General features: G+C 50.4%; 1 protein-coding gene across 1 annotated transcript; it reads left to right on the forward strand.

Moving 5' to 3' along the window:
• Positions 1-11,471: 11,471 nt before the first annotated feature.
• NOG (noggin) lies at positions 11,472-12,223 on the forward strand. The gene has a single exon (XM_077163073.1). It carries the CDS (start codon positions 11,472-11,474, stop codon positions 12,168-12,170), a length of 699 nt encoding a protein of 232 aa, XP_077019188.1. The 3' UTR covers positions 12,171-12,223.
• Positions 12,224-13,416: the final 1,193 nt, after the last annotated feature.

Genomic DNA, 13,416 nt, shown 5'->3' on the forward strand with positions numbered 1-13,416 from the left:
ATTCAGAAATGTGGTCCCATTTACCCTTTACCAAAATGTTTGCTCTAAGCCATGGGGTATGAAGAAGACTTCTCTCTTCCTCCCCCACCCCAAAAGGCAATAGAGGCTGGAGAAAAGTTAGGAGGGAGGGAGGGATGCTTGACCAGCTCTGCTCAATCACCCTACTTAGGGCAGGACATTCATTGCAGGCCATGGGCCTGGCTACAGAAACGGTAATCTAATACCTTAATCCATTTCTTCTTCAAAGCATTGCCTTTTGTGCCAGGTGGACAGAGCCCAGTGATGTCGAGCTGCCCCTGAGAAGCTGTTCTTGCATTGGGTTGCATCATTCAGGCTGGGAAAAGAATCCCCAAATGGACACCTTTGACCTGGTTATCTGGACAGTTGTGTGTACAGAATGACAGCTCAGAGTACCTAAAGGATGTTTAGGGAATTGCACCTGGTCGGTCTTGACAGTGAATCCAGCCACTGATTCAGCCTGCCCCAGTGAGTGTTCACAGTGACAGGTCATGTGCAGCTGGAATCAGACACCAAGGAGCTCCTGGTCTTCAGACAGGTGAGTGCTCTTCTGTGCCTTTGGAAACCGTTTCTGAATCTAGCTTTCCAACAAGACAGCAAGAACTGGAGTAGGGTAGAGAGAGGGCAAATAGTTCCAACAGGGACTGGGTTCAAGTCTCAGGGGTGGAGGTGAGGGACTTAATGATCTCCTCTTCCAAGGGTATGGGTTAACTCTACCTAGCATGTCATAGCAGCAGCTGCCTCCCCAAAATGAGCTGGGACCATTCAACTGCTCCCCATTCTCCCACCCCAAGCTGCAGCTACCTGGGATACAGCCAGCCACCCCCACCCCCTCCCCAACCCTCATTTGTTTCTGCTGCCAAAGTCATCTGACCCTGATATGGCGAGCTGCTGTCCACTGGGGATTCAGGCTGCTGAGTTTGTTGGGACAGTAATCGGGCTGTCTCCAGTTGAGCACAGACAAGTAAGACATTGGCGGATACCAGTTAAAAAAGAAAGCATCTCGTTTACTCAGATTGGTCTTTTTATTTCCCAGATACCTATGAGGGATCTGATTTATGAGAAAAGATCAAAAATATAAGCTATTCCAATTAGGAGATGAGTAGTTTTCACCACCAGGGTTTCCCTTCCCCAACCACTAGGGGCCATTGATGTTCACCAGAAACAATGCAACAAGTGCAGGGATTCACTTTTTCACTGAGTACCTACTGTATACCAAACACTCTGCTAGGTCCTGCGAATATGGAATTGAACTGCCCTAAGGAGTTGCTGTCTAGCAGTAAAGACAGACAACTGCCTGGAAGGCAAGCTGGTAATCGGTGAGGGAGAGAAAGGTACAGAGTGGGGCAGGATTGAAAGGAGGGTGCAAATAATTCTGCACAAAGGAAATCAACGGTGAGTGGAGGGTGTTTAAGCATCTAGGATCTAGAAAGTTGCAAATGATTTTGCAGAAGGGAGAGAGTGAATAGACAGAACGCATAGTATGTGAGGATGAGAAGACTGCGTGCAGAGACCTCCCAGGAGCTCTGGATGAGCTGACCAAGTGGCAAAGGACAATGGATAGAAAGAGATGATATGGGAAAGGTGGTCGGGGTTGACTGGAAAAGCCATCAGATGTCATAACTTTATCATGAGATTAAGCCCAGGAATCCTTAGAGGTATTTGAATATTCGTAATTCCCTTTCTACATGGCAGTTTATTTTAGCCTCTTCCTCCTGCCGGAACACTTCATCTTTGGAAGAGTGAGAGGAACACTCAGTGCATTTCAGCAGGAAGTTCACTTACCTTGAGTCGGTCAGTGCTATCTGCAACCCTACTTCTCAGTGGCTAACCTAAGCTAACTTTGGTGAGAGAGGGAACCTCACCTAGGACCTAGCAGAGACTTCACCAAATCCCCACCTGGCCATCCCGCCACCGATCGTAGCTCCGAACTGAAGTCCCTAAATAAGGACAAATGTCCCAAGGCTTGCCTTGCTGTCAAAATATTTAGAACAAGAATATTAAAATCATGGACAGGACAATAGGACTAACTTAGAAGTAAACATTCATGCTGTTGAAAAAGGTTAAGCCATAAACATTTAGTCTAAAATGTGCTTGCCATCCCTCCTTGGCTAGGGGCTGAAAGAAAAGCAGAGTTCTATAGAATGTGATCTGCCAGGATTTTCTTACCCCTGTGGCATGATAATTACGTTGCCTCTTAATTACCTTTTAAAGGCTCATCCGCAGTGACTCAAATCCTTGAGGAGGTGAGGGAGGCAGCTTTGCATTTTTCTCAATGTATGTTGCTGAACTCTTGAGGTAATTCACTTTTGAAATGATGCAAAATGAAAATGAAGTTGGAAGGGCAACTTGGCCTCATTACCAGCCTGTTCCCTCCTTACCACCTCCAGGCACTTCAAGGGCCTCACATTTTAGGGATTATCTATGTGAATTTAATCAAGCTTTACATTAACTTGTTAACATGGGTAAGCCCTTGTGTGACACTTGTCTAAAAATCGTAAAGTGAACTGGATTCATTTTGTGGGGAGGGCACAGGAGGGGTCAAAATATTGGTCCCAGTTCTAATCTTATCTATCTTTTTTATCATGCATGGAAACAAAAAAAAAAACACTTTTTAACTTAAATGTATACAATAATTTATAGAACTAATTTTTCCTAAAAATCCGGTAACTAATGAATCATACCTTACAAAATACCTGTGTTGAAACACATGCCCGCTACAAAATCCCTGTGTTGAAACACATGCCCGCTCACCAACCGTGCTGCTGAGAGACGAGCCACTGTTTTATTTATTTTTATTTTTATTTTAATCGATACATTTACTTAGGATCTTATTTTATTACGCCAAAGGACAGATTGAAAATGTTCTGCAGTAGGTGAGGATGCCTGATGGGTTAGAGGGAAGATGGGGACTCCTTTCAGAAGTTTAAGGAACTTTTAAATATCACTTTGAAGCCTCCCTTTCATTTTCTCTAAGTATGTTCCATGAATTATAATAAAGAAATTCAATGATTTTTTTTTCTTAATGGAGGGTATTTTTTAATGAAGCTCGGTGAGGACACTAAAGTGAAACCTTAGATATAAGAAAAATAAAACCAGTTGGGGGCTTCAGGAACATTGTTTGTCCTGAAAGTGATGTGGAAAAGCTTGATCAAAAGCCTTGTTTTACTACAGTCATGCTCCATTATGGGAGGGCGGGGAGCGGAAGATGAAATGAGCCCTCTCCCCTATGTGACCAGGTTGCCAGAAGTTACTGCCCACTAGTAAGTCTCCCTGGCCTGCTGGTACCAATGACCCCTGAAAAAAGTCAAATATGGATTCAGAGCAAGAGAGCTGCAGATAGATGGGCAATTTAGGAAGCCCCCCCTTGGGTGCCACAGCTCTGAGCCAAGAAGTTTCTAGCTACCTCCAGAGGTGATCCAGGAGTCAAAGGAGGTGGCCTTGGGGAAGCCCCCTCTCCTTTCTGGACTCCAAATTCCCTACCTATAAAATGCGGAAATGACTGTCCCTACTCCAGAAGCTCATGTGAGATTTAGGTAGGGTGATGTTCATAAAGCAAATGGTAAATTCCCAAAACATGTTCAACTTTACCTCCTTGTTCCTAAGATCGGAAACTTGACGAGAAAGCACCTATTGTAGTCGATGGGAGACCCCATCTTCCAAACAATCAGTTAGGGTTACTTCCTTCCAGTCCCCAGCCCCCACCTCAAACTCATTCCAGACTGCAGAATTTTGATCAAGCGTGAGATTGGGTTTGGGTGCATTTTCGTTTGGTTGTTTCTCAGCTCAGTGGTGGGTTTTAACGCAGGTATTGCTTTATTTTAAAAGCACTCTGATTTCTCCTTCAATGCCTGAGATAGGAGGTTAAGGTATCTTGAAACCATCTGTCACATACTAGCGGACACGGTACACACACACCCCTGCACACGAAAGCTCCTCACTTTAGCCAAATGACCAAATATGCTTCTCCCTCACTTCATCATCACACCCGAGCACTGAACCATTTAACTAAACTTAAGATCACCTAATAGGAGTCAGCCCTACAGCCCGGTGCTGGCTGCAAAAATCTTTTCAACACCTAGAATTTTAAATACCATTTCCAGCTTTACTAAATGTCTGTGGCAAGTTATTTCTTCTAAATTCATGGATTTTTAAGATTGTATTGTTTTTTTCCTTAAATACAAAAATAGTGACTGCTGTTTGTTTTGTGTGCTTTTTAAAGTAAATTTACATAAATACACGATCAAGTAAAAAGTGAGCTTCTCATCCCCTCTTCTTATCCCACGCACTTAGCCCATTCTTTAGGGGTGCCCATTACAAATAAGGATTTATAAACTTATTGCTCTTTTGAGGAATTTTTCTCTGCACATAGGAGATAGTGTTGCATTGATGTTAAAAACAACTGTGTTAGGACTGAAAAGCCTGGGTTTCAGTCTTGATGTACTTCAGAATCGAGTTGCATTTTGTTTCGTTTTGTTTTTTTTATAATAGGGCTGACCTGCAATATTTAAGGCCTGCAATTGCCATGCTGATGTGATGCCTAAGGTTTCTTACAAGTATTTCTAAACCCAAGTCTAAATTCAAATGGGATTCAGAGTTGTCCAAGGTCCTTCAGTGGCCCACCGTGCAAGGCTCCTGCTCTCCCGACATCTACCCCTCAAACCCCAACTCTCAGTACTGCCAACTCGTACCCGGGACTTGGAAGACGCGGCCCCTTCCCCAGGCCTGCCCAAAATGTCCTCTACGCAGTGCTCTCCCCCTCTTCCTTCCTGGACTGTGAATTCCTCTTCAGAACCCAACCCAATCTCCTGGGGATTGCTTTCTGAGCCCCTTCTCTCCCCAACACTTCTCCCCAACCCTTCACTATGGCAGCTGACACCCTGAATTGTAATCTGAGGATTATTTTTCTTTTTTCCTGTTATCTTTCAGCTCTCCAAGAGCAAAGGCTGCATCTCGCTCCTCGAACAGCAGCTTGTCTGAAGTTGGGGTGCACACCTGGTGAACAGATGAAAGCACAGATGTCCCTCCCCCAGGGCAGCCCATACAAGGCCGCACCCCTTCTTGGCTGGTGAAGAGACTGAGTCGTGGCTAGAGAAAAAAATTCCAAGGTGCGAATATGTGTGTTGATGGATTCAGTAGCTGGAACTCGTGAATCATGCCACTCACCTGAAACAGGAATGGTTTTCCACTTTATTTTTCACTCCACTGAGCTCCTGTCTCCTTGTTATCTTGAGCTTTTGAGGGGATAAAGGTGACTAGACCATATTATCTCAATAAATATCTGTGTCAGCAGGATGAGGGGATGTGGGGGAAATGTGAGCTCAAGTGGAGGGGGGGGGGCTTGTGCGTTTGGCCAGGAGGCTGTATGTAAATCCCCACAGGAGTTCACGCCTTTTAAAATACTGGGTCACAAATGGTAAGTGTCCACGAAGCTGATTTATTTAGAATACACACACACAGTTTTCAAGGCAGTGGCACGGAGAAAGAGCGGCGGCAAAAGGGATTTCCTCTGCGTGGGAAAACGTTGACTCCATCCTAGACCGAGCTTTCTGCCAAGGCAATGCACTGTGAGGCTGGGGTCTGAGGGCCAAGCTCAGAGCCTGTGCAAGCAAGGAAAGGGGAGAAGATTTGCCCGCAGGCACGGCCCCCACCCACCCCCAGGCCCCCCACATCAGGGCCGGCTAAACACGCAGAGGCTTCTGTCTCCAGGGCTGGAGGAGAGGCGCCCTCGTTAAAACTCAGATAAACAGTTTATCAGGAGATGAATGAGCCACCGGGCTCCAGAGACGTCTCCCCTTCCCCAGTGTGGAGCCAGATGGGGAGGGGGCCGCAGGCTGAGCAGGAGCCAGACTGAGGAAGGGAAGGGGCTGCCCGGCTTGAGAAAGCTAGCCTGAGCGCCCTTCCTCCTGTGCTGTTAAGGTTTATCTCTGTTCAGGAAAATATATTTCACATTTACTTACCAATTTTCCACCCCAGCCCACCTTTTAGAACTCCGTCCTCTCCCTTTGCTCTCTTTCTCTCCTCTTATGTGTCCCCTCTTTTGCACGCACATTTCCCCCCACCCACCCAACACACACACACACCAACCCCCAACACTTCATAATTCTAACTAGAAGGTTATCAACACTGAACACACAAAAAACATATAAGGTGTTGTGAAGCTGAAGTGGGTCTCTACACCCACCCTGTGAGTCTTGATCTGGCCAGGCTCCTGCCAACACCCACGGGGGCTAAGCTAAATCCACCACGTTTGGACCCCAATCAGAGGGACTTCATCTCCACTCTCCCTTTCTTGGGGCAGTTAGGAGAAGAAAAAAGGAAACCTGCTGGCTGACTCTTCCTCACTTTGCTCAATTGGGCCAGGCCAAGAAATGCTATTTTGAGTCTAAGAGAAAGTCCATGAAATTCAACATATATGTTGAATCTGAGACAGTCAGAATCTGAGGGTGATGATTCTCATGTGCCTGGGTTGACAGCGGACTTAAGAGATGGCAGTTTTTATGCTTCCTCCTTTACAGTGCCTTGTGTTCCCCGGACGTCTGGGAACAAATGTTAGCAGCAGCGCAGCCGAAGGCAGGAAGAACAGAGACTCTGATGTCTCCACAGTGTTATGTATTCGGGAGTGCCAGGAAACTAAAACGACTCCCCCAAGGTTACACAGCTGGCAGGCCCCAGGCTTCCTAACATTAAACACCGTGCCCTCTGCACATCACCCACAGCTGCCTCAGATCCATGTTTCCAGGGCCAAAGATACGAGAAGACTGTTGGACTTTTCCTAGAATAATAGTGAAAATAAGATGCTCAGTGCACCATCGGGCTGCTCTGGCCTTCCACCTGTAAATATCGATGCAGTTGTGCAGAGGAGTGCTTCCATCCTTCCTTGCCCAGCATTTTTCAAGGACAGGCATCCTGGAGAGATGAGCCAAACATGGGCCCATGTTTGCATCATCCATTGGTCTCTTCCCTATGGGGCCTGCTGAGGCCGAGTCCCCAGCCAGTCCCCACTGAAGTCCCACACTCCTCGCAGTGAGAACCTGAGCAGAAAGCTGTGCTGATAGTCCTACCTCCCTTGGTCCGTCTCTCACCCCACAGCTTCATCTTGAAGAAATATAACCCTCTTTGTCCTGCTTATCAAGCTCCCTCTTTCACAGAGCAGCAGAAGCACTGAAATAGGTCAGCTGTTGAGTCCCCAAAGAAATCCCAGGTCCCCTCCTTCAAACTCCTGAAGGATGGCAGCTACCAGTAGCTCAGTTGCACATGTTCAGTGGGTGGAAAGCAGGCCTGAAGGTGTTCAAGTTGCTTCCAACAGCATCCCCATTCTCCTTCAGCCCTGGCCAGCTCAAACCTAGGATGACTGGCCCGCTGAGGCTAGTGGGGTTCCCCAAAGAACAACCGTGTTGAAAGTTTATTGCCCACTATATAGTGTGCCTCACACACTGTGCTAGGTTAGGCTTTAAATGACACAATTCTGGGAAGCGTGTGTTATCCCCATTTTACAGATGAGGAAACGGAAGCTTTGAATGGTTGACATGCCTATGTTAATAAGAGTAGCAAAGCCAGAATTCCAACCAAGAGTCACCTGGTCCACCGGTCATCTTCGTGTTGAATTCCACTGTCTGTGATGTAGTCTTCCTCCACCACCCAGACCCCCAGATCTTCTGGCAGCCCCTCCTACATTGTGGCCCTCCTCTTCAAGCACACTCATAACATATATGCACATATCTCAAATTTCCTCCTCTTCCTACTCAAGCAAATGTAGCTTTTTTCCTCAAGCACAGTTCTTCCATGAAGGCATTGGCAGGGCTTAGTTTCTGATGCCAACACCCCTCTATTCCCTCCACACCTAAGTGCATGAGCTATTGCAGTGTGGTACAGAGTGGGGAGCTCCAGGCTCTCCCCAGGTCGCGTTTCACCACCACCGTAAGAGGGGTAGGTGGGGTTCCAAAACACTGTATCTAACATTACAATCCCTCTGACTTCTTTTTGCACAGCATAAGGAATTATAAAATTTCAAACAACATTCAAAAGAGGGCATGAAATTACTATATTGATCAAGAAAGAGACACTGTTCTACACTGTTATTAGGAATTTACGGATTTTTCCCCCCATGCTCTTTTAATGTTTTCTTGATATGTTCGTCATATCTTCCTTGAGTGGACCATCAGCGTCCTGGGAATGAGGTGGAGATCCACTGTGAATCCTCTTTCCTTTGTCTTTTTACCCCATGGTCTTCACAAGTGTGTGTCTGTAAAACATAAACAGGTCGCCCAATCTAATCTCAGACATGGTTTGTTTTTTTGTTTTTAAGGGGGCTTTTCAAAAAAATTTTAACTGTTCAGTCAAATCTACCCAACCTAAATAAAAGGCTAAGGGGTCTGGGCTGGTTTTCAAACAAAAAAAATCAGAGATTTGTAAGAGAGGAGAGGAAGACTGATGGAACAGAAAACAGTACAATAAAATGTCACTATGGAAATCTACCAAGGGGGGGCTAAAAATTTGCCTTTGAACTTTTTACTGAAAAAATTGTTTTCTTAGTTAATTCATAGTATCATCAAGATTGCTCTGAGCGATTAATCTTCATGAGGAAACAAACATATCAGAAAAAAAGGAGTATTGTTTAAGATCCTACTATGTGTCAGATTCAAATCACACATTAATTAAGAATCAATCCAATTTCAACAACCAATGAGTTATTCTTACCTACAGCATTCATCAAAGCAAACTCTCCTTTGACAGGTACCATGCTAGACCAATTCTAGTTGTTGTCTAGACTTGACAGTGTAGGAAGACATTTTCATCTAAAACTGACATCCCTCACAACAGCTGAGGTTTTGTAGATAGAATGTTCGGTGAAACAAAGTGCATTTTCTTCCTAGACAGCAGAAAAACTTCTGTATGTGTGTATGCGGAGGGCAGAACAGGTTGTTAGGGAGAACTAGATCCCTGAGTTAAGAAATTGGAGTGGTTTAGGCTGCCACAAAGGGGCCTCAAAACTTCTACTCCATGGAATACTGGTGAATACTTGAATCATACGCTTCATGTCTCTTTTCTCAAGCTTTAGCCAGACTACAATCACATCCCACCACAAAGGAAACTCCACTTGGGTTGTGAAGGCTACATCCTCATCCAAGGGAAAAATTAACCGCAAGTATCATTTCAGTACCCACCTTCCACCAAAGATAAACTGTTTCTGAAAGAGAAAGTATGGTGCAGGTTTATTAGAATCCCAGCAAGGTAATTCACTGATGCAGAAACTAAGATATATGGGGGGAAAGTGACTTGTCCAAGGTTAACATAGTTATGTCAGGGTGAACCCCAGCCGGGATTCAGGCCCCCCTCTTGTCAGTGCATCTTTTAAGTTTCTGGTTCCCACTATTTTCCACCGGGCCGGTTTAGCGGAGGCAGAGGTGTGCAAGAGATCTGTGTGAAATGTGAGGGGCGTGGGGAGGAATCTCAGAAAGTTTGTTTACGCTGAAGGTCTTGGAGAGCTTCGAGAGAACCAGAAAGGACCCATCAATACACGCAGAAACACAAACACAAGAAATGACAAGGACACAGAAGCAGAAACTGAGCTGGGCAGCGCGGTCGTCTGACAGCTCACCTCCTAAGGCCGCCCGCGCCTGAGCCAGGTGCAGGGCTAGCCGGGGGCCAGCAGAGGGCGCGCCGCCACCAGGGAGCCGAGCGGCTGCCGCGCGATCCCCAGTGGGCCAGGGGAGCCGCAAGCGAGCGGACGCACCCCTGTGACTCGGCCATTCGGGGCGCAGAACCTGGCCAAGGAAGAGGTGGAGGAGGGTGAGGAGCCGACCCCCTTCTTGGACCCGGGCGGGGGGTTGGGGGGGCTGCAGACAGGCAGAAGCCTTTCCTATGAATTACATTACTACATTACGCTAGGCAATGCTACGGCTCACTACTCCCCGGGCACAGAGAGAGCCAGAGAGAGCGAGAGAGCGAGAGAGCGAGAGAGAGAGAGCGAGAGAGAGAGAGAGAGAGAGAGAGAGAGAGAGTGTGTGTGTGTGTGTGTGTGTGTGTTGGGGAGGGGAGACGCACACCATATATGTGTGTGTGTGTTGGGGAGGGGAGACGCACACCGTGTGCGTGTGTGTGTGTGTGTGTGTGTGTGTGTGTGTGTGTACGCGCGCGCGCGCGCGCGTTGGGGGAGGGGTCAAGAGACCGAGCCCGGGAGAGAGGAAGGCGAGAAGCTCCCGGGGAAAACGCTTAGTGCACATGGAGAAATTCCTTGCTCGGAATCGCACGGACAAACGAGTCCCCGGCACCTCTCCGCTGCTCCCCTCCCAGTGCAAAGCACCCAGCTAATGAAGAGCCCTCCATGCCCCATCTCGAGTCTTTCCCCCAACCCCCAAACCGGCCCTGCACCCTCCAGCCCGGCTCCAGCGCCACCGCGAGCTCTCCCCAGAACTGGCCCTGGCGGGGCGCCTAGAGCCCCAGTTGCATTGCTCCAGGAGAAAGGAGGGGGGCGGTGCATTTTGCAGGAGGAGGAGGAGGAGAAGGGGGGTGGGTGGTGGGGGAGAGAGAAAATTGCGCGGAGACCTGCCAAGCGCCACCGCCGCCGCCGCCGTTGCCGCCGCCGCCGCCGCCGCCGCCGCCACCGCCGCCGCCGCCGCCGCCGCCTGTGAGCTGGGGCGAGCAGTCGGACTGTCGGCTTCCCGGGGCATCTGGGTCCGGCGGGGCACAGCCCTGGGCGCTGCCGAAGCCGCCGCCGCCGCCTCCACGGCGAATGCAGGCGGCTTCCCCCTGAGCCTGTGCGGCTCCAGCTCCTCGGGGGTGGAGAAGTGGGGGGTGGGGTTGTTGTTTGGGGGGAAGGAGGGGGAGGGGGCAAAGCCCAGAGAGTCAGTGGTTTCCATGGTGATGGAGCTGAAAGTGCAGGAAATTTAAAGGCTTGGACCCTGCGAGACAGACAAACCGGTGCCAACGTGAGCGGACGCCGCCGCCGCCGCCGCCGCCGCCGCTGCTGGAGTCCGCTGGGCAAAGCCGGCTACGGAGCCCGGAGCAGGCGGAGGGAAGTGCCCCCGGGACCCGCTCGGCCAGCGGCGCTGCACAGAGCGGCAGGACGAGGAGCAAGAGGAGGAGGAGGGGAGAGCGGCTCGTCCACGCGCCCTACGCCGCCGCCGGCTGGGGAAAGCAGCAAGGAGTCGGCGCCCCCAGCGCCCCGCGGTCGCCCTGGAGTAATTTCGGATGCCCTGCCGCGGCCGCCTTCCCGAATAGACCGGAGAGAGGAGTTGCAGCCAACTTGTGTGCCTTTTTTCCGCCCGGGTGGAAGCCGACGCTGCGCGAAGGGCTCTCCCAGCGGCTCATGCTGCCCGCCCTGCGCCTGCCCAGCCTCGGGTAAGCCACCTCCGGACAGACAGGGGAGCGCGGCGGAGGCGCCGCGGGCTCGGCGTGCTCTCCTCCGGGGACGCGGGACGAAGCAGCAGCCCCGGGCGCGCGCCGGAGGCATGGAGCGCTGCCCCAGCCTGGGGGTCACCCTCTACGCCCTGGTGGTGGTCCTGGGGCTGCGGGCGGCACCGGCCGGCGGCCAGCACTACCTCCACATCCGCCCGGCTCCCAGCGACAACCTGCCCCTGGTGGACCTCATCGAACACCCGGACCCTATCTTTGACCCCAAGGAAAAGGATTTGAACGAGACGCTGCTGCGCTCCCTGCTCGGTGGCCACTACGACCCGGGCTTCATGGCCACCTCGCCCCCCGAGGACCGGCCCGGCGGGGGCGTGGGGGCGGCCGGGGGCGCCGAGGACCTGGCGGAGCTGGACCAGCTGCTGCGGCAGCGGCCGTCGGGGGCCATGCCGAGCGAGATCAAAGGATTGGAGTTCTCCGAGGGCTTGGCCCCGGGCAAGAAGCAGCGCCTAAGCAAGAAGCTGCGGAGGAAGTTACAGATGTGGCTGTGGTCGCAGACCTTCTGCCCGGTGCTGTACGCGTGGAACGACCTGGGCAGCCGCTTTTGGCCGCGCTACGTGAAGGTGGGCAGCTGCTTCAGCAAGCGCTCGTGCTCGGTGCCCGAGGGCATGGTGTGCAAGCCGTCCAAGTCCGTGCACCTCACCGTGCTGCGGTGGCGCTGTCAGCGGCGCGGAGGCCAGCGCTGCGGCTGGATTCCCATCCAGTACCCCATCATTTCCGAGTGCAAATGCTCGTGCTAGAACTCGGGGGCCCCCTGCCCGCACCCGGACACTTGATCGATCCCCACCGACGCCCCCCCCCCCCCCCCCCCGCCACCTCCTCCAACCAGTTCCACCATCCTCTCGCGAGTGGATTCAATGAACTTTTTTTTTTTTTTTTTTTTTGGCTACAGAGACCTAGCTTTCTGGTTCATGTAATGCACTGTTTAACTGTGTAGGAATGTATATGTGTGTGTGTATATACGGTCCCAGTTTTAATTTACTTATTAAAAGGTCAGTATTATACGTTAAAAGTTACCGGCTTCTACTGTATTTTTAAAAAAATAATAATAAGCAAAAGGAAAAAAAGATCAGAGCAAAGAGACTTATTCTGGTTGTTGCTAATAATGTTAACCTGCTATTTATATTTCATTGCCCTTCGCATGGCGAAGCAGGGGGGAAAAGTTATTTTTTTCTTAAAGTACAAAGAGAGTGAGAAACTTTTGTAGAAGGACTTTTTAAAAGCTATTTTCCATTCTTCGGAAAGTGTTTTGGTTTTCCTTGGACCTCGAAGAAGCTATAGAGTTCAATGTTATTTTACAGTTATTGTAAATATAGAGAACAAATGGAATGACTAATCATTGTAAATTAAGAGTATCTGCTATTTATTCTTTATAATATCCCGTGTAGTAAATGAGAAGTGCAGAGCAGGATTAAAGAAAACCACTAAAACCGACTGCGCTCTACACTGCGATTCTCTGTGTTGGTGATTGATGGGAAGAGGGGGGCGGGGTGGGGGTGCCGCTGTGCCAACGCCTGTTGGGAGAAGGGGCTCATCCCGTCCGACTCCCCTCCTCTGGCCTGATGGAGGTGGCCGCTGAGTTGCTCAGAGGCGGGAGGGGGAGGAGGGAGGTTGTTCTCAAACCTCTCACTTGAGCATCACGTGGCCTGCGCCCAGTCTCCCAGCTTTTCCCCCCCATGTCACCAAAGCTTGGGCCTGACGTGACCTCGACACCCAGCCGGCCCCCTGGAGCTGACCCCAGGCTGGGACGAGAGGCGGGGGGGGGGGGGGTAGGGTGGGCGGCCGCTTTGTCCTGCCTGACAGGCCCTTCACAATGGGGACACGTGTCTTTCACACCTACCCTGGGGGCGGAGTGCCGCTGAAACTTGACCCCCGAGGAATGGGGGGGGTAGTGGATCAGAGCGCGCCCACCCAGGTCCCGCCACCTCTCCGGCCTCGCACCCCCCACCTTGATATCCAGCCCGGGTTAACCCTTTTTACGACCGG

The sequence above is a fragment of the Tamandua tetradactyla genome, chromosome 6 (assembly GCF_023851605.1).
Source record: "Tamandua tetradactyla isolate mTamTet1 chromosome 6, mTamTet1.pri, whole genome shotgun sequence".
NCBI classification, from domain to species: domain Eukaryota; kingdom Metazoa; phylum Chordata; class Mammalia; order Pilosa; family Myrmecophagidae; genus Tamandua; species Tamandua tetradactyla.